The 22,304-nt window shown below is 42.5% G+C and overlaps 1 protein-coding gene across 1 annotated transcript in view; it reads left to right on the top strand.

The window, feature by feature from the left end:
- KDM7A (lysine demethylase 7A) overlaps positions 1-22,304 on the top strand; it is a gene marked incomplete in the record, with an annotated part of 99,805 nt that overhangs the window by 29,667 nt on the left and 47,834 nt on the right. The window contains 6 exon segments of the mRNA XM_073621856.1: positions 5,867-6,008; positions 7,467-7,653; positions 9,328-9,490; positions 18,513-18,600; positions 20,374-20,480; positions 21,881-21,972. Of these exon segments, the coding sequence (XP_073477957.1) occupies positions 5,867-6,008; positions 7,467-7,653; positions 9,328-9,490; positions 18,513-18,600; positions 20,374-20,480; positions 21,881-21,972 (779 nt within the window).

Genomic DNA, 22,304 nt, shown 5'->3' on the forward strand with positions numbered 1-22,304 from the left:
TTAGTAGTAATAACACCCTAACTTTAACTGTAACCCCTTACCCCAAAAAAAAAAAAAAAAAGCTAATGGAAAAGCTGAAATTGAAATGCCTAGCAACAAATGATGCAGCAGAATAGTTTTCTCTATTGGCTAATAAAACGCCAAAGCTCAAACTCTGTATAAAAACATACAAGTTGTGCATAAAAATTGAAAATTGCGTCAAATTCACAAATAAAACCACGCCAAAAAAAAAACTCAGATGCTACGGTCAGGTGTGACTGCATCCTTAGTCTTGTAGGGAATGTAATGATTTGTAAGTGTACACGAGAGAAGCACATTAAGCCCAAGGCAACACAATGGCATGCCCACAGGATGAATGGGACCTTCTGAGGGCACAGCACTAGAGGAGCTGAGTATTTCGGTAAAGCCAAGTTTTTATTTTTCTACCTAATTGGGTGGTTTACTTTTTATTTCTTCACCAAACTTTCAACTTGAAACCTTTCTAAGGTAACCTGGATTGGGCTTTAAACATTTTTAAGGTAGCCGTGCTCAAGTGCAGACATGTACAGCCCCCAGAAGTTCTGACCTGTGTTGGTTGAACAAGGAAGGATGGGGCTGAGATTTGAACCTTATTGTTGATTTGGGCAGAAATAAAGGTTGCGTGAACAGCCTAGGCTAGGGGAAGGCATGGGGAGAATTTGTTGTGTTTTTTTTTATTTATTTTTTTTATTTCTAATGCAAATTCATTTCCAGAGCTATAGCACAAATAAAACCAAGGTCATCAGGTACACACAGAGTACACAATTAACAAAAAAATCATCACAAACTTAGTATCCCAGGCAAGAAAGAACCCAGATGGGTGGTCGAGACAGCACTGGAACTGGAGATAACCTCATTTGTGTACGGAAATACTTGGTCCTACCTAATGGAGGATAGAGAGGGATGTATAGGATCCCTGGGAGGTTAACTATATGTATTCCAACATGATAGAAGACCCATTAAAAAAAAAAAGAGGGAAAAGAGAGACGTCAGAGTGCAGAAAGCATAGCATATAGAGAGACAAGACAAGGTTGGGGGGGGGGGATATTGGGAACGGCTTCAAACTGGCCTTCACATTGTATGTAAGGGGGTGTACTTGGCTGTGATTTGAAAGGCTGACCAATAGAACCAGGTTTTACAGAACCGTTCTTCAGTATGGTTCACTCCTTCTATCAGATCCTCCATAGTTCTAATGTCATGAATCTTATCAATAAACTAGTTGGTGGGTGGAAGTCGCTTTCCAACATAGTGGAAAACAGGCATTTGCCACGTTGAGATGTACATGAAGGGACTTCTTGTAATGTTTGAGGGACATTGGTGTCAAATGAAGGAGAGGCCGCGGGGTTACCCCCAACCAAACGCACATCAGTCAGAAGACACAGAAGATAATCACAGATTTTGTCACCAAACCTTTGTATGATTGGGCAATCCCAAAGGATGTGTGACAGACCTAGCCGGGACAGAGGCTTTTGGAGGGGACTGAATGCCAGCCTCTTGCCTACCAATTATGGGCCCTGGCATTTGGGGGAACTGTGCTCATTGTGAGCTGTATGCCTGGGGACCCTTGAGGTGGCGTCACTTTAGATTCAGGTCCATGTCCCCCAAGGCACACAGACCCTGGGGACCCTGGATATGCCATTGTGACGGGAGTCACTAATAGGGGTACACGGTGAATGAGAACCCCCACTATGATCTGTGCTAGTCAGACTCAATGCTGTATATATGTGTGTATATATATAATGTGTACTGTCTCATTATGTTGTGTACTATTTGCTGTGATGGTTGGGGTGTGACTGTATTCTATTGTGGCTGTCTGCCTCAACTATTATGGGATGTCTAAGTGTCTTGCTGTGAGGAAAGAGGGAGGGGGGATTCCTCCAGCAGCCCCTCTGTTAAGACTGTTTAATGATGAGAAGTTAAACACACCTGACCCGTGTGTCCATTGTCATTGGACAGTTTAACCAGCCCTGTTTTCCAAGGGTAGGGGGGGGAAGTGTTTTGAAGTGGGATCTGTATAACATGTGTTTGAATAAAGATTAATTCCTGCTTGAACCTCAAGACAGAGCTTTGTCTCGTACTTGGGGGAGAATTATTTGTATGGGTTCCTTGTTCGGCTGATCGGAGTGTTCGGTAGCTGCCTTTGTGTTTGGCTATGGAATGTCCTAAACAACTTTAACCCCTTTCGTACTCGGGGTGTCGTTACAATATGTAGGAACAACCTTTTAATGCTTTTATCACCTCCAGCAAAGGTTGTGAGCACTTCTAGATATGGAGGATTTGTATGCGAGTTGCAGTATTCCCCCCCCCCCCACCCCCACCCCCACCCAAAAAAAGAGATAATTCAGGTCCCTTTCCCAAGGGGATAGGAACAATGGGAAAAGGTGATCAGGAGGCTGTGAGAGGACCTTATAAGAGACGGAATGTCTGTGTTGAACAGGAGAAGTTTCAAGGCACAATCACTCAAAGGCAGTGGGGGAAAGGGTTCTCTAAAGGCTTGAGTAAGGAAATGTCTCAGTTGCATGGCTTGCCACTGTGGCAAGGGGGGGTTCAGACATCTATTGAATTTCTGATATGGATTCAAGTCCAGTTGGCATTTGAAAATGTTGATGTAAAAAATGGAGTCTTTCAGGCGATTAAAAGTTTTGTTCACTAGACCAGAGACCAATCAAATTTGGGGTTACCAATAACTTGGGTCTTGCCCGATGGGGGGGTAGATCTGAAGAATAAGTTTCTCGCTTCAAAACAGCACGTCAAGAGTAACCCTGGTCAATGGATGTGAAGTCTGACCTGTGGAGGTAAATCATTTAGAAGCCACAGGAGGCAGTAAAGTGGGGCAAGGGCCATGGCCTGCTCCATCTTTTAACCTGGTAGGGTGAACACCAGTCAAGGACCCGTGTCATATGTACCTGTCTAATGATCTGTTAAGTGATCCCAAAGTCCTATGCCCCCTCCCCACCGCAGTTTAAGCTGTGACAGAAGAGATTAATTCAAGTGATGTCTTTTACAAGACCAAAAAAATTGGCTAAATTCTGCATACACTTGTTTGAGGAAAGAAGTTGGTATATGGATGGGAAGGGTTTGCAAAAGGTATTATTACTGCAACATTCTTTAGCGGTTTCCTGCTTTGTCTTGTCAGGATAACTTCTATGGAGTTTAACTTGTGTTGAGGTAGGCTAATATGAACCAAAAGGTCCCCTTCTCTATCTGGACATTGAAGATCTTCAGCAAAGTGTCAAAGACAGATGTGAAGCACGTACGAGACATGATTAGACCGCGATGCCTGAACCGTATATATTTTGCGGAAGACTATCCCTGTGCGCCTGTTTAGTGGCATGACAGCATCTCTGTAGGATTAATCTGCAGTATGTGCTCCACTCATTCAGTGTTTTTGCCATGTTCCAGGATGCACAGAATTTTTAATCTGCTTTTGGCTGTTTTCCCATATTAATTTGGCTCACTTATTACGTCTGGAAAGGGATACCGACTCGTACTTGTTTATCTGGACTTTATCGATGCAATTATATTCAGCTTCAGTACGGGCACGGCTGTCATAAAAGCAGCAGATGGCTCAATGCCCATGGGTGAAGTGACACGCATTTTAATGTGTTCAGTCTGGGATGTGTGTAGATAGGTAAAAAGCTGCGTGGCAGGAGTGTGTAGGGGCTTCGGCGCCCCCGGAGAGCACAGATTATGTTGGTGTCGTTGAAATCATGCTTTGCTCTTTCCGTATCAAATGTCTTCATTTTATTTGGTAATCCCATGTTTTCAACTGTCTTGCACCTGCTCTGATTTACATTTTGTTGTGCTTGAGGGGAAACTTTTTGTGTGTAGAGATATACATACATACATGCATGCTTACATAGAGATAATCTATTAATTTTTACATAGAGATAATCTATTAATTTTTACATAGAGATAATCTATTTTTATTTTTTCCGTCTGTCCTCCTCTCCTTGTACGTTTTATCTATTAAAAAAAAGTTTCTTTAAGTTGTATATGTACATGAGGACAGCCATCTACCTCATTTATATATGCAGTCTGCCCTTCTTGCTTAGTAATGTTGCTCAGTAACTGTGATTCTCTCTCACAAAGTTAGTGCAAAATTATCCATACCAGGCTAGATTTCACTCATTCAACATGCTGAAGAGTATGGATGAAGGCACCTCCACTGCTGGCTTTCTGTATTCAAGACAGCTGCGGCTGCCTGAACAGTGATGTCATCTGATAGAATGTAGCCACTTCTCAACTGAAAATTGTAGCTACAGCTAAAAAGAAAAAAAAATGCCTGCAGTGTTTTTTTTTTTTTTTTTTTTTTTTTTTTTTTATAAAGCGGAGCGGCACCGAAAAAAAAATTTTTAAAAGTCAGCAGCTACAAATACTGCAGCTGCTGACTTTTAAAACATGGACACTTACCTGTCCAGGGCGCCCGCGATGTCGGCACCCGAGGCCGAAGCGTCTCTCCGTCCTCGGGTGCTGCCGCCTCCATCTTCGGTAAGGGAATCAGGAAGTGAAGCCGTGCGGCTTCACTTCCCGGTTCCCTACTGCGCATGCGCGAGTCGCGCAGCGCAATACGAATGGTCCCTGCTGCCTCTGGGACCCGTGTGTTTCCCAGCAGGCAGCGGGGGGGGGGCACAGGATGTGGCGTAAATACCCGCAGATTCTGCGGCTATCTACGCCGGAAGTGGGTACAGATACCTGTAATATACAGGTATCTGTACCCCCCTCCCCCCTGAAAGGTGCCAACTGTGTCACCGGAGGGGGGGAGGAATCTAATGAGTGGAAGTTCCACTTTTGGGTGGAACTCCACTTTAAGCTCAGTGTGCACGAGGCCTAAAATGCACTTTTTTTTCACTATGCCACTGTGGGCATTAAAGCTTTGTACATGTTGTTAAGCAGTATTTGAGTTTTAAAACAAACCACTTCTAACCTCACTAGCTGAATATACTATGACATAATTCCCAAAGCTCCCAATGAAGACTCTAAAGTGGGGTTACAGACATGCCAGACTGCCATGTTTTGGTCTGTTTTTTTGCAGGATGCTAAATTTTTATATGCCAAGTCCTTGCCATGCAGCAAAGGCTGGGATTAAATTTACTCAGCTCTTTATTTTACATGAGATTTATCATATTCCACAGAGATTACACCAGTGGGAATGCAGGGATACTCCTTTTTGTGCACAATGTGAGACAGATACAGGCACCCTTATACATTGTGAATGTCGCAAAATGATTCCAATATTGGAATGATGTTCCTAATACTATTAACACTGCATTTCCTCTGTTAAATATATACTGTATATCTTTAACTCTATTATTGGTTACTGCATGGGAAATTTATAGCCCAAAACCTGCTTTTGATTTATGAAAACAGTCAGTTAATATGCTTCTCCCATTTGAAAAATCAACATTGAGGGTGCCAAAATATTGGGGAAAATGGTAAAATACGTCAGGCTTTGCACCTATACAATTTTGCACAGACACTCGGCTTGATGTAACACGCAGTATTTAATGCATTCTGGATATATTTCAGTTAGTAGTGTCTGAAAAATAATAGACCACAGGTGGAATTGAAGGATTGCCATATTTTACTACTGCCAAATGTTGGCCTTGTCGTCTTGTATCACCAAAGACAGAGTACAGAGGCACATTGTTGTTGTTACCCGCGTTCTAGCAGAAAAAGGTGGTTGTGCATTTGTCTGTGATTTTTGTTCAGCTCTAGACATTGATGGGACGCAAGTAATGTTTTGTGTGCTATATGAAGGGATAGGTAAACTACTTTATACTTCAGTGATTTATATGTTAAGGCTGTGATTAAAAAAAGGTAAATGCACAATCTCTCTTCCTTTTAGGCGGAGAGAAGATTATTGATGTCATCGATGTGGCCAGACAAGCGGACAGCAAGATAAGGCTGAAAAATTTTGTCAAGTATTTTATGAACCCTGATCGACCCAAAGTATTAAACGTCATCAGCCTGGAGTTCTCAGACACCAAGTAAGTTAGTAGTGTCGCTGGGCCTCAATGTGAACAAAACAGAAGCTGCTTTTTCTGGCCAGTCTCTTCCTTGAGAGTCCATATTTGCTGTGGTGTGGAAGGATGTCTCACTTGTTCGTGACAGACAGTAAAGTGTCTTGCTTTGATTTTTTTTTTTTTTTTCTTTATGCCCAACAAAAGCAACTGGTGGATACCAATTTCTTACCATGCACAATACAAACTATTTTCTGGTATGCCATTGTTCCATATTTTTCAGCTCTATTTTTTTCTTGTCCTTAATGTTTTGCTTGACTTTTTTTTTTTTAACCACTTGATGACCAGCGACATACCGATATTTGTTTTTTAGAGCCAAAGGAGCTCTCTTGTAAAAGCAATCCTACCAGCTAACTAGCTGCTGGATTGCTTTTACAAGCAGTTGGGGAGGACATCCCCCTTCCCTCCCGTGGCTTTCCTGGAATCTCCCATCCCACTGGAAGTTCCGATGGACCAGCCGGCACTTCCATTGGCTGATCATAGAGGCAAACAGAGACCAGATTGGCTCAGTTTGCCTCTAATATAGGAACCCGGAAGCAATGCGCATGCATCAGTTCCTGTTTCCCTGGATGTAAACTGCGCCATTTTTTAAAGATGAACAGCATCTGATCACGCCAATCTTGTTAAAATGTTTTTAAGGGCATTTGATTTAAGGGCAGATCTGGGGTCTAATAGACTCCAGATCTCTCCATAAAGAGTACATGTCACTGCCTTTTGCTATCGCAAGGGATATTTATTTTCCCTGTGATGACAATAAAAGTGATGAAAAAAAGAAATGATGGTGTAAAGATCAAGAGAATCAAATAAAATGCCCTGTGCTCACACACACACGTTAACAGTGATCGTCCTACACGTGAGGTATCGCCACGAACGTCCAATCAAGGGCAGTAATTCTAGCACCAGACCTCCTGTGGAAATCTAAAGTGGTAACCTGTAAAAGCTTTTAAAGCGCCCCCTATGAATAGTAAAATTTGGCATTTGTCGCCATTACATGGATGTGTGCAATTTTAAAGCGTGACATGTTTGGTATCCACTCTATTGGTAATTACTCGGAGTAACATCTTTTAAATTTTACAAAACAGTTGGGTATTGTGTTTTTGTGCATGAAAATTCAAAGTGTATTTTTTCCAGAAAAATTGCATTTGAAAGAACACTGCGCAAATGCCATGTGACATAACAAAAATTGCAACACCCACCAATTTATTCTCTAGGGCCTCTGCTTTAAAAAAAATATATATATGTTTGGGGTTCTGAGTATTTTTTTTGCAAGAAATACAAATTTTTACATGTAAACAAAAGTGGCAGAAAAAGGCCTTGTCTTAAAGTGGTTAATAACTGCTTCCTTTCAGGTGTCATCCACACTCTTCCTTGTGCTTGCTAAGCAGAATATTTTTTCCTTTTTTTTTTTTTTTTTTTTTTTTTCAGGATGGCAGAACTAGTAAAAGTGCCGGACATCAGTAAAAAGCTTTCTTGGGTGGAGAACTACTGGCCTGATGACTCTGTCTTCACCAAGCCGTTTGTTCAAAAGTATTGTCTGATGGGGGTAGAGGACAGCTACACTGACTTCCACATAGACTTTGGAGGCACTTCTGTCTGGTATCACGTTTTGTGGGTAAGCATCTGACTAAGAAAAGCATTTAAGTTTTTGTTTAGACGTGGGTAATGGAGAACTCCAATCCGCTTCGCTAGTAAGTCAAAACTCATGGCAGTCTTTAACCTGACACCAAACATCTGCTCGGAAGCATCACTCCTTTGTAGCCCTGGATAATTGGTGGTTGGTTCCCAGGGCATGCGGGCAAAAATGTAAGATGTTTGCACTGCCTGCTACTGTGCAGGTTTGTCAGTATATGATGACTGTTTACTACTAATTGGTATACTTTAGTGACCCGGAATGCTTTGTTTTGGATACAATTGAGAAGGGTTAAAAACCCCTTCCAGTTATTTTTTTGCCATCTGTCAGTATAGAAAGTGAAAGGAAATCGCTACAAAATGAGAGGAATTTTCCTCTTCGACAGTTGTCACAGGATCAGGTGTCCCCATTGAAAGATTTACTCATACCTCTCGTTCTAGTGCGTTCCCATCATTTTCTGTCTTGTGGCATTGGTCTCCAGGACACAGAGGGGATGAATCTTCACCAATGGGGACCCCAATAAAAAACAAAACTTCAACGGTTCTAATCTGTTTCTATTCTATCCAAAACTAGAAAAAAAAGTTTTTGCTACACATACTTTAAAAATAAACTTAGGGCTCGGGAGCAAGCACACACGTGTGCCCCCATAGCAACCAGCTTGCTATGAGTCATTCAGCAGGAGGAGGAGCCAGAAGTGCTGGTGGGGGATGAGAAGAAGAGGATTGGTGCTTCTCTGTGCAAAACCACTGCACAGAGCAGGTAAGTATAACACATTTGTTTATAAAACAGAAAAATAAAACAAACCTTAAGCCCCGGTTCACACAGGGGCGACTTGTCAGGCGACTTAGCCGACTGACAAGTTGCGTCCCGTTCTGTGCTACGGAACCGTTCTAATAGGAGCGAAGCAAGTCGCTCCGACTTAGAAAAAGGTTCCTGTAGTATTTTTGGGGCGACTTCAGGCAACTTGCATTGACTTCTATACAGAAGTCGTTTTGCAAGTCGCTGCTGAAGTCGTGTGCAGGTCGCCTCAGTGAGTCGACCTGCAAGTCGTGCCGCCCCTGTGTGAACCGTCACTTATTCCTCATGCACACTGGACTTTTTTTGGACGTTTTTGCAGCAGCTATTTTTGGCTTCATACGTTTTTTTTCTACAGTCAAACTCCCCATCATGTTGTTCTGTGTGTCCATGCACACATAGGCTGTTATCAGCAGTTTTTGGCTGGGGCGTTTTTTGGCTTTAAAGAAACCCAAAACGCGGTCCACCAGCGTTTTTTGATGTTTTTGAGCCATTGAAAGAAAAAAAACCACTAAAATCGCTATTGCAAAAATGTTGCAAAGCTACTGGTGTTATAACGTTATTTTAACATCCAGTGTGCATGAGGCCTAAATGTTACTTTAAGATTTTGATGCTCCAATGGTGAGATATTCCTGACTCTTCTCCTGTCCACCTGGGAGCTTTGTGTGTTCCCATCTCCGCCTGTTCCACTCTATATATTATAAAGTTACTATAGCGGTCAAATGGTATGGTGGAAGCCCACATTATGCGTGTGGCATGTGTGCTGAACTTGGCACTGAGATCTCACCTATAGAAAGTGTGTGTATAGCAGACATAAAGGAAAAATAAAACTTATTGACCAGTTATTGATTTGATCTTTAGGGGGAAAAGATTTTCTACTTGATAAAGCCCACCGATGAGAACTTGGCAACGTATGAAGCATGGAGCTCGTCTGTTACCCAAAGCGAGGAGTTTTTTGGGGATAAGGTGGACAAGTGTTACAAGTGTGTAGTAAAGCAGGGTCACACACTCTTTGTCCCAACAGGTAAGTGTTTCCAGCATAAAATAGTCTTTTGTGTTTGGTACAAGCACTGTTATATCCCAGCTAGTGATCATACAACCTAGGGGCCAGTTGTTTGACTTGAGGTATGAAAACCAGGATGATGAACAAATGGGTTGGGTGTTATGAAGAACAGCCCGATTTTTCTTTGTTTTTCCAAACTAAGACCTTTTGTTCTGATTTCAGTTACAGATTGTTAGGGTATAATATGAAAACACCTTTAGTGGATATAGAAGGGCTTATAATGATCACAGTAGTACTAGCAAATCGTAATTTGTTTGCTCTCCAAACATAGGAATCTTGAACTCCTGACCTGTCTTGGACACTGATAGGAGTCACAAGACTGCCATATATTGCTGATGAGAAAAGGTACACTCACCGGCCACTTTACTAGGTACACCTTGCTAGTACCGGGTTAGGTCCCCTTTTGCTTTCAGAACTGCCTTAATTCTTTGTCGCATAGATTCAACAAGGTGCTGGAAACATCCCTCGGAGATTTTGGTCCATATTGACATGATAGCATCACGCAGTTGCATTTGTCAGCTGTGCATCCATGATGCGAATCTCCCTTTCCACCACATCCCAAAGGTGCTCTATTGGATTGAGATCTGGTGACTATGGAGGCCATTGGAGTACAGTGACCTCATTGTCATGTTCAAGAAAGCAGTGGTGAGATGATTTGAGCTTTGTGACATGGTGCATTATCCTGCTGGAAAGATCCATCAGAAGATGGGTACACTGTAGTCATAAAGGGATGGACATGGTCAGCAACAATACTCAGGTAGACTGCTATGTTTTACCACTTGCCGCCCACCGTCAAATGACGGAGGGATGGTGCGGCTCTCGTTCTGGGTGGACGTTATATTGACGTGGCACCAGAATGACCGTGCCAGCATGGACATGGCACGACCCCGATCTCTGTAAAGACCTGCTGATGTAGCTCTTTAATCATATCATCGACTGTGTCCAATCACAGCCGGTCACATGTATATATGGAAGTGCCGGTAATTGGCTCTCCTCAACCTCACACTGACAGTTTGTGGCGAGGAGTGGCGATCAGCGGCAGGTAATCGGGGCACTGATCATCAGTGCCCTGATTACAGTAAAAGCGCCAGCGGTGCCCATGAGTGACAACAATCGGTGCCCATGAGTGACACAAATGCCCATTACTGGTGACAGTGCTGCCCGCTAATTCCCAATCAGTGCTGCCTATTAGTGCCCACCACTGCAACATAATCAGTGAAGGAGAAAATTACTTATTTACAAAATTTACTGACAGACGAAGAAAAACATTTTTTTTTTTTTTTTTTTCAAATTTTTCGTGCTGGCTTTCAGTGCTGCCCACCAGTGCCGCCTATCAGTGCCCATAAGTGCGGCATATTAGTGCCTTCTCATCACTGCCCTTCAGTGCAGCCTCATCAGCGCACATCAGTGAAGGAGAAAAATTACTTATTTACAAAATTTACTCACGGAAACAACTTTTATTTTTTTTTTTCCTTCTAATTTTCTGTCTATTTTTTACAAAAAAAAACAGTGGTGATCAAATACCACCAAAAGAAATCTCTATTTGTGGGAACAAAATGATAAAAAATTTAAATTGGGTACAGTGTTGCATGACTGCGCAATTGTCATTCAAAATGTGACATAGCTGTAAGCTGAAAAATGGCCTGGGCAGGAAGGGGTTAAAGTGCCCAGTATTGAGATGATTACACAAGCCTTGTAACAATCAGATTCCTTGGGTGTCCCTGTGTTTTTGAAGAGGATTGATATCAGCTCAAGATATATCTCAATCTAATAAAGAAAGAAGCTCGGGAGAAGCAAAATATAGAAGCAAAGTACAGTGCAACATGTTTATTGCAACAAAAGTCCTGATGACGTGTTGATCACGAAATGCATTGAGGCTGAGCATCCGCCAGTATCTATGTCACTTACGGTTTTCTTGGTTCCGACCTCCATTGCCCTGGAACGCCTTCTACAACTTGGTGAGATGACGTTCTTTGTACCAGGCTGGCTGTACATGTTGGTGTTAACTTATAGCACCTTAAAATGTAAGTGTGCATTTGTTATCTCTACGTTGGGACTTTTGTTGCAATAAACGTGTTGCGCTATAATATTTATTTTTGCTTCTTCCGAGCTTTGGTATATTAAATTGAGGAGATATAGCTTGAGCTGAGATCCATCCTCTTCAGTTACACAGGGACACCCAAGGTATCTGATTGTTACAAGGCTTGTTTAATTTAGACATCTGAGTTTGCATTTCTCACACACGAGTGATGGTGGAGCACAGTTAACCACTTGAGCCCCGGACCATTATGCTGCCTAAGGACCAGAGGTCTTTTTCCAATTTGGCACTGCGTCGCTTTAACTGCTAATTGCGCGGTCATGCAATGCTGTACCCAAACGAAATTTGCGTCCTTTTCTTCCCACAAATAGAGCTTTCTTTTGATGGTATTTGATCACCTCTGCGGTTTTTATTTTTTGCGCTATAAACGGAAAAAGACCGAAAATTTTGAAAAAAAATGATATTTTCTACTTTTTGTTATAAAAAAAATCCAATAAACTAAATTTTAGTCATACATTTAGGCCAAAATGTATTCGGCCACATGTCTTTGGTAAAAAAAATGTCAATAAGCGTATATTTATTGGTTTGCGCAAAAGTTATAGCGTCTACAAACTAGGGTACATTTTCTGGAATTTACACAGCTTTTAGTTTATGACTGCCTATGTCATTTCTTGAGGTGCTAAAATGGCAGGGCAGTACAAAACCCCCCCAAATGACCCCATTTTGGAAAGTAGACACCCCAAGGAAATTGCTGAGAGGCATGTTGAACCCATTGAATATTTATTTTTTTTGTCCCAAGTGATTGAAAAATGACAAAAAAAAAAAAAAAAAAAATATTTACAAAAAGTCGTCACTAAATGATATATTGCTCACACAGGCCATGGGCCTATGTGGAATTGCACCCCAAAATACATTTAGCTGCTTCTCCTGAGTATGGGGATACCACATGTGTGGGACTTTTTGGGAGCCTAGCCGCGTACGGGGCCCCGAAAACCAATCACCGCCTTCAGGATTTCTAAGGGTGTAAATTTTTGCTTTCACTCTTCACTGCCTATCACAGTTTCGGAGGCCATGGAATGCCCAGGTGGCACAAAACCCCCCAAAATGACCCCATTTTGGAAAGTAGACACCCCAAGCTATTTGCTGAGAGGCATATTGAGTCCATGGAATATTTTATAGTTTGACACAAGTTGCGGGAAAGTGACACTTTTTTTTTTTTTTTTTTTTTTTTTTTCATAAAGTTGTCACTAAATGATATATTGCTCACACAGGCCATGGGCATATGTGGAATTGCACCCCAAAATACATTTAGCTGCTTCTCCTGAGTATGGGGATACCACATGTGTGGGACTTTTTGGGAGCCTAGCCGCGTACGGGGCCCCGAAAACCAATCACTGCCTTCAGGATTTCTAAGGGTGAAAATTTTTGATTTCACTCTTTACTGCCTATCACAGTTTCGGAGGCCATGGAATGCCCAGGTGGCACAAAACCCCCCCAAATGACCCCATTTTGGAAAGTAGACACCCCAAGCTATTTGCTGAAAGGCATGGTGAGTATTTTGCAGCTCTCATTTGTTTTTGAAAATGAAGAAAGACAAGAAAAAACATTTTTTTTTTTTCTTTTTTCAATTTTCAAAACTTTGTGACAAAAAGTGAGGTCTGCAAAATACTCACTATACCTCTCAGCAAATAGCTTGGGGTGTCTACTTTCCAAAATGGGGTCATTTGGGGGGGTTTTGTGCCACCTGGGCATTCCATGGCCTCCGAAACTGTGATAGGCAGTGAAGAGTGAAATCAAAAATTCACGCCCTTAGAAAGCCTGAAGGCGGTGCTTGGTTTTCGGGGTCCTGTACGCGGCTAGGCTCCCAAAAAGTCTCACACATGTGGTATCTCCGTACTCAGGAGAAGCAGCAGAATGTATTTTGGGGTGTAATTTCACATATTTCCATGGCATGTTTGAGCAATATAACATTTAGTGACAACTTTGTGCAAAAAAAAAAAAAAAAATTTGTCTCTTTCCCGCAACTTGTGTCGCAATATAAAATATTCCATGGACTCGACATGCCTCTCAGCAAATAGCTTGGGGTGTCTACTTTCCAAAATGGGGTCATTTGGGGGGGTTTTGAACTGTCCTGGCATTTTATGCACAACATTTAGAAGCTTATGTCACACATCACCCACTCTTCTAACCACTTGAAGACAAAGCCCTTTCTGACACTTATTGTTTACATGAAAAAGTTTTTTTTTTTTTGCAAAAAAATTACTTTGAACCCCCAAACATTATATATTTTTTTAAAGCAAATGCCCTACAGATTAAAATGGTGGGTGTTTCATTTTTTTTTTTCACACAGTAATTGCGCAGCGATTTTTCAAACGCATTTTTTGGGGAAAAAACACACTTTTTTTAATTTTAATGCACTAAAACACGCTATATTGCCCAAATGTTTGATGAAATAAAAAAGATGATCTTAGGCCGAGTACATGGATACCAAACATGACATGCTTTAAAATTGCGCACAAACGTGCAGTGGCAACAAAATAAATACATGTTTAAAAGCCTTCAAAAGCCTTTACAGGTTACCACTTTAGATTTACAGAGGAGGTCTACTGGAAAAATTACTGCCCTCGATCTGGCCTTCGCGGTGATACCTCACATGCATGGTGCAATTGCTGTTTATGTTTGACGACAGACCGCCGCTTGCGTTCGCCTTAGCGCGAGAGCAGGGGGCGACAGGGGTGTTTTTTTTTTTGTTTTTTTTTTTCTTTATTATTTTTTTGCTTTTTTAATCTTACTTTTAAACTGTTCCTTTCATATTTTTTTTTTTTAATCATTTTTATTGTTATCTCGGGGAATGTAAATATCCCCTATGATAGCAATAGGTAGTGACAGGTACTCTTTTTTGAAAAAATTGTGGTCTATTAGACCCTAGATCTCTCCTCTGCCCTCAAAGCATCTGACCACACCAAGATCGGTGTGATAAAATGCTTCCCCAATTTCCCAATGGCGCTATTTACATCCGGCGAAATCTAAGTCATGAAATACTCGTAGCTTCCGGTTTCTTAGGCCATAGAGATGTTTGGAGCCACTCTGGTCTCTGATCAGCTCTATGGTCAGCTGGCTGAATCACCGGCTGCATTCTCAGGTTCCCTGTTGAGACAGGAGAGCCAGAGAAAAACACGGAAGACGGTGGGGGGGGGGGGGGGCATTCCCTCCTACGGCTTGTAAAAGCAGTCTAGAGGCTAATTAGCCGCTAGGATTGCTTTTACATGAAAGCCGACCGCTGGCTGAAAAGAATGATACCAAGATGATACCTAAACCTGCAGGCATCATTCTGGTATAACCACTCAAAGTCGTGAATGGCGTACCTGAAGACAAAAAAATGGTTAACAATGGTTAACAATAAAGCACAGTAAAGTGTAAATAATTACACACCTGAAAAACAAACATGATAAAACATAATAACAATAACAATAACAATAAAACATTGCAGAATAGAATACAGTAAAAAAGAGCAGAACAATAGAGAGAGAGAATAGAGAGAGAGAGAACAATAAAACAACAACTATATTTTTTTATTTCATATTTTTTTTTTTTTTTTTACACTTTTTTTGTAACTAACTTTTATAACTGTAACCGGTTCCAGGTTCGGGTCTCTCAAAATGCGATGGCATCTTGGGAGACCCTGTGAAAGTGTGCCTAGTCTGTGCAATGCTGTACCCTACGCTAATACTCAACTAGTGAATGGTAGCGTTCAAAACATTCACCAATGCAAAGACCAGGATTGTCAGGACAGGAGGGACAATAATAGCGGGTGTCACGCCTATATCCGCGCTTGCTGCAGACACGACATCTTTTTTGGGGGTTCGTTGGGTAGGGGTACTCGGGAGGACATAAAAATGCCTCTCATGCAGCCGACTGCATTTGGTTGGGGATGTGAATGGGGGAAGTACGGGCGCTGCAGAAGCGGTGGGTTCCCAATTAGGATTGGCGAATGCAGCAGGAAGGGCACTATGGGCCTGTGTTTGTCTTTTTGGTGGCAGCGGGACACTACTTGTGCTTGCCACCTCACCAGCTTCAACTGCACTTATGGGACTCGCCACGTCACCAAGTGTTACTGCAGTGCTGGTTTGACTACGACCGGGGTGTACTAGGCCGCTGGCGCTTGCCAGTTCACCAAAACGCTACCAAAAAACGTTAGCGATCGCAGGGATCAGGCCTGACTCTGCGAACGCTGCAGTTATGCGTTTAGTGTTTTGTAAGTGACAGTGATCGATCGATACTGCACTTGGGTGGGCTGGGCCGGGCGGAGGGGCAAAACGCAGGTGCTAGCAGGTATCTGGGCTGATCCCGCTAACACTGCGTTTTTGGGAACCCTAAACTGCTGGTGACGCTAGTATAGATCTGATCGGATCAGATATTGATGCGATCAGATACTATACCACTAAGGGAGGTGTACGGTGCGTGCGTGGGTGTTAGCGGTACTGGCGCTAATCTGACGCTGCCTGGGGCTGGTGCTTGCCAGTTCACCAAAACGCTACAAAAAAAACTGTTAGCGATCGCAGGGATCAGGCCTGACTCTGCGAACGCTGCAGTTATGCGTTTAGTGTTTTGTAAGTGTCAGTGATCGATCGATACTGCACTTGGGTGGGCTGGGCTGGGCCGGGCGGAGGGGCAAAACGCAGGTGCTAGCAGGTATCTGGGCTGATTCCGCTAACACTGCGTTTTTGGGAACCCTAAACTGCTGGGGACGCTAGTATAGATCTGATCGGATCAGATATTGATCCGTTCAGATACTATACCACTAAGGGAGGCGTATGCTGCGTGCGTGGGTGTTAGCGGTACTGGCGCTAATCTGACGCCTGGGGCTGGTGCTTGCTAGTTCACCAAAATGCTACCAAAAAAACTGTTAGCGATCGCAGGGATCAGGCCTGACTCTGCGAACGCTGCAGTTATGCGTTTAGTGTTTTGTAAGTGACAGTGATCGATCGATACTGCACTTGGGTGGGCTGGGCGGAGGCACAAAACGCAGGTGCTAGCAGGTATCTGGGCTGATCCCGCTAACACTGCGTTTTTGGGAACCCTAAACTGCTGGGGACGCTAGTATAGATCTGATCGGATCAGATATTGATCCGTACAGATACTATACCACTAAGGGAGGCGTATGCTGCGTGCGTGGGTGTTAGCGGTACTGGCGCTAATCTGACGCTGCCTGGGGCGACGCATATCACCGCCGGGCGATCAGGGGGCTAAACCTTTATTTGGTAATAAACGGCGGGTGCCCTGACACTATAAAAAATAAACAAACTAACCAGCGTCAACCGTAACAGTTATACGGTGATCAGTGGTGAAAGGGTTAACTAGGGGGCAATCAAGGGGTTAAAACATTTATTAGGTAGTATATGGGGGTCCCTGACGCTATAAAACACTGACGGCGAACCTAAATATTTACCTCACTAACTAGCGTCACCAGCGACACTAATACAGCGATCAGAAAAATGATCGCTTAGTGACACTGGTGACAGGGGGTGATCAAGGGGTTAAAACTTTATTAGGGGGGGTTAGGGGGGTACCCTAGACCTAAAGGGGGTAGTACTCACTGTCCCAACACTGTAACTGTCACAAACTGACACCATGCAGTAATCAGAAAAAAAAAAAAAAAAAAAAACTGCTGGTGTCAGTTTGTGACGGGGGGGGGGGGGGGGGTGATTGGGGGGGGATCGGGGGGCGATCGGGGGGGGGATCGGGGTGTTTTGTGTGCCTGGCATGTTCTACTGTGTGTGTGTGTGTGTTGGTGCACTCACATAGATGTCTTCTCTCCTCGGGCCGGAACGGAAAATACCGACCCGAGGGGAGATGACATCACTTCCTTTGCTGCTGTTTAGCATACAGCAGCAAAGGAGTGTTTTCATTGGCCGGCGGCGATCGCGAGGGGGGGGCCACGAACGGATGGTCTCCCCCTCATCACCGATCGCCGCTGGACAAAAGACGACCGCCTCGGGCACCGGGGGGGGGTCCGATCGGACCCCCCACCCGCGGAAGGCAAATCACGTACCCTGTACGTGATTTTGCCTGTCCGTGCCACTTTGCCGACGTACATCGGCGTGAGGCGGTCGTCAAGTGGTTAAATTGATTATTTGCCACTGTACATATTTTATTCTACCACAGTGATTGGAATCCTCCTTCTTGAGGACATTCCTTTTTTTTTTTTTTTCTCCACTTTTTACTGTGTAACATTATTTTTGGACTGAATGAACATAGAAAGCTGTATATTGACTTATTGATATGTGATTTGTGTTAGCGCCGGACTTTTATTCCCATAATTATTTTGTAAGGTGGATTTATTTCAATCCAAAAGGGGCAGCTGAACTCAGTTTCTTTGCATCTTTTATTCACATTCGTTTTTTTGGCGCCACTACTTGTTGTTCAATTATACAACATAGAATAACACGGAGAGGCATTTTTAAGCTGTAAAAAAAAAAAAAAAAAAAAAAAAACTCCTGATGCTACTAAAAGCAGCAGGAAAAATACCCTATGTGCATGAGGCCTTACACTGAAAATTTAGGTCTGCTTTGATTATTGAGGAAGAGTAAATGGATCTATTGAAATGAACATAAACTTACCTGTCAATCCTAATCTAGAGATGCTTCATCAGTCCATGTCCATATTTTATCTAATGCTAGGACTTTCAGCTGTCTGCATGTAAATGAAGACTGCTGGTGTCTGCAATGCAGAGCTTCTAAGGGCCAAGTTGTAGGTCATTTGACTAGAGCAAAGTCGCAAGGTATGGCTTATTGCAGAAAGGTCATTTTTTGCTAGCTAACACTTTTTTAGAGCACATTTCATGCATTGGAAGCATCATAAGTGACCTAAAACAACTAGTAGGTAAAAGGTAACTTTTTTGTTTCTATAAAGTACTATTTTCTGATTTTTGGTTTCTTGATGCAGGTTGGATTCACGCTGTGCTCACGTCTCAGGATTGCATGGCCTTTGGTGGGAACTTTTTGCACAACCTAAACATTGGCATGCAGCTCAGGTGAGATCTCCTCTATATTTTTCTAAACTTTAGAACAAACCTAATGAAAGAGAAAGCTGGGTACACACTGCTCCTAAGCAGCCTGCGGGATCTCCTATGCTGCTGTACAAATTCGGGCGCCCGCCTGGTCCGCTGCCAGAAGAATTCATAGAAAGCAAAGAGAAGTGGCCGCATATCCAAGGATTAAAAACGAGTTTATTGAAGATCCATAAAAAGATGAAACCTGATACACAAACGATCCAAAGGTGCTCACCTTTGGATCATTTGTGTATCAGGTTTCATCTTTTTATGGATCTTCAATAAACTCATTGTTTTTAATCCCATGGATGTGCGGCCACTTCTCTTCGTTTTCTTTAGAACAAACCTGTTTGCCAAAATATATCATTTGTGAAGACCTAATTTCCCCTTGACTGCATGTTTCTCAGCTCAGATAAGTTATTGCAGGTTAGTTGTTCTTCCTATCCAGTTTTCCAGCACAGTGCCTCATGAGTGATACGTTAATAGATGTCCTTTCTTTTTGAACCACCAGCCAACGCCATGTAGCTGGTGGTTCACCATCCCGGCTGACCACTGTGGTCCCCACTACTATCAGAAACCAAACTGACTGTTTCCCAATCATGTGACCACTATGTCAGCTGTAACAGTGATCCCATGCAGGATTTGGGGTTTCTTGGCTAAAATAAGCCTTTAGATTGCAGATGCCACTGCATTATGAGGGTGGTCTTCTATCTAATATTGCAATTCTCAAATACAGTTTAAAATAAAATCTATATCCTTTTGCTCATTTAAAAAAAAAATGTTTTAAACGGGGGGAACCCTGTCTGACATTGCAGCTTAGGGTACCTAGGGAGATGAGGCAAAATACTATATGGCTTTTGTCCCATTGGGAACTCAGTAATGTAAAAAAGTGCCTACTGATGCTGCTAAATTGGGAATAAGCATCTAGTCCTCAATGACCTCTATTTGTGAAAGGGCAAACAATACTCTTCCTTTTTGGAACTTTCATTCCATGGCCCCAGAATTGCAACTGCACTTTCACTGACCACTTCCGGTCACTTAGTAACAATTGGGGGCCGATAGGAGGGTCTCCTGATTACATGATCACTGTGACAGCCAATCACAGTTGTCACATGATTGTGAAGCCCAAGAATACTTTAAAGTGATTAAGGCAGAAGGTTTTTTTTATCTTAATGCATTCTATTCCTCAGCCCCCCTAATACTTACCTGAGGTCCTTCTAGATCCAGCGATGTTGAACAAATGTCTCGGCTGCCCAGGACTCCCCTCCTTATTGGTTGAGACAGCAGCGCTGAGCCATTGGCTCCCGCTGCTGTCCATCAAAGTCAGCCAAGGAGGAAAAAAAGGGAGTGGGGCTGGGCTGCAGCTCCCTGTCCGATGAACACAGGGAGCTGTGACTCGGCTTGGGTGCCCCCACAGCAAGCTGCTTGCTTGTGGGGGGCACACAACAGGAGGGAGGGGCCAGGAACACCGACAAGAGAGAAGAGGAGGATCTGGGCTGCTCTTTACAAAACCACTACACAGAGCAGGTAATGTATGACTGTTATAAAAAAAAAAAAATGATTGGCCAGCGATAAAAGGTTTACTTGCCTTACTTTAAATACTTTTAGGGAAAAAAAAGTTTTAATAGTTCTGACCATAATGAAATGCATTCAAAGCACATTACCTTTAAAAAGAAGTGTGTTAATGGGGGTTAAAAATTGCTTCTTGTGGTTTTACTTTCTCGTTTTAGTAAAGACCGATTTTCTCCTCTTCAGGTGTTATGAGATGGAAAAAAGACTGAAGACCCCAGATCTCTTTAAGTTCCCGTTTTTCGAGGCGATTTGTTGGTTTGTGGCCAAAAACTTACTTGAAACTTTAAAAGGTAAAATTTCATCTAACTTGAAGAACCGGGTAGGAATGGACACTGGTTAAAATCTGAATCTCCTCTCTTCAGTTGTGTTTTTTTATAATGCCTACAGATTTACCTTTCTTGTATAGCTATGTATGCTGTTACTATGGGCATTTTTCTCCCTGTCATAGCAGAAATGTCAGCCCAATGTAAGGCTGTAAAGGCCCCTATGGAGGCTGACTTATCCCCTGCCTGAGCTTGATGCTGATAACGACACTTTATCCAGGCAGTACAAATGGCAACCACCCCAACCTATATCTGAAAGAAAAGCAAGTATCTCTGCTCAATTGTTTATACACATGAAATGTTAGAAGATAAAAAAACAACAAAAACAAAAAAAAGCCCCCTTACACCCCCGTGGCTTGTCACTCATCCTGAAGGCGACACCGCTACCACCTCCGACTCCCTCTGCGGCTTCGGCAATCCGTGCATGACAGCCGGTTCTGCCAGCCAGACAGCCACGCCGACCACAGAAGCTATCTCACCTGACACAGCCATCTGCTTACCTAGATGTAAGTTTTTTTTTTTTGATTGTTTTAAATGACTTCTGCTTCCATTGATGTTTGCGCTGCGGCTCTCCTGTTTTTCCAACCTATTACTGGCCTTTTGCAGCAAGGAGCACATGGAAGGGTGACGCATGTCAAAAAAACAACAAAGAAATTCACAGCTCACTTACCAGCCTACAATAAATCAAATTGTCCTAACAGTTCACGTTTAAAGCCAGGAGTTTAGTTTGCACACATTTGCAAATATATGCGCAAACTGCAGGGCCACTTCATGGCACCCTAGTGTACTGCAGTCCTAACTTTTATAAATTTCGAAAATATATATATATATATATATATATATATATATATATATATATATATATATATATATATATATATATATATATATATATATATATATAGGCAGATTGCGCGCAGGTATGCCTGGAGGGAGCCCACCCCTCTTTAAAGGTATGGTAATGCACTGGACCCTCATACATGGATTGAAATCCGGCCAAATTTTCGATCCATGTATGGCTCAGTACAATTTCTCAAACTCTCTATTCGCTATTAAGGTAGGACATTGGTCACACAGGGCGTGCATTGCTTTCAGTGCATTAGCCAACGCATAGACATAGTTTGAATAATTGATCTGTAAAGCAAAACCTTTTGAGTAATGCTGCAAAGCAGGAATAAGAACCTGAAATTTAATGAGCCAATATAGTTACCCCATGTGTATTATTAATTACAAATTATATTGGAATGCCTAGTGTCTTTTTTACATGTGTATCTAAATACCCTGAATAAATTATTTATTCCTTTTTGAGTAGATTAGCCAGTGTCAACTTGGTACAAGCTGACTGATTTTTGCTTTCCTTACTGTAGAGCTAAGAGAAGATGGTTTCCATCCTCCAAACTATCTGAAGCAAGGTGTGAAAGCATTAATTACTGCACTGAAAAGCTGGATGAAAAAAGAAGTAAGTTTACTTTGGAATTAGAGTTCCTGCATGAAGAGTCGTGACTGAATAATATATGTAAAGATTCTGAGTGGTTTTTATGGCGATAAAACCCAATGTACAGTAACGGCACCATCTACGCCATTTAAACTCTTAATCTTGGTTACAAATTTTTATTCAGTCGGAGGCAGTGCTTGTGTGATCTAAGACCTATTGCAAAAACCTTCCTGAAAGGACAGATGGCTGTGGAAAGTGCAAAAATTCCCCAGCACTTGGCGGCCAGCTAGTCAACATGAATACACGGTTTTAAACCCCAATTGACTTGTTGGTTTACAACAAAATAAAACCAAAAT

Source organism: Aquarana catesbeiana, linkage group LG03 (assembly GCF_042186555.1).
Source record: "Aquarana catesbeiana isolate 2022-GZ linkage group LG03, ASM4218655v1, whole genome shotgun sequence".
In the NCBI taxonomy this organism is placed as follows: Eukaryota; Metazoa; Chordata; class Amphibia; order Anura; family Ranidae; genus Aquarana; species Aquarana catesbeiana.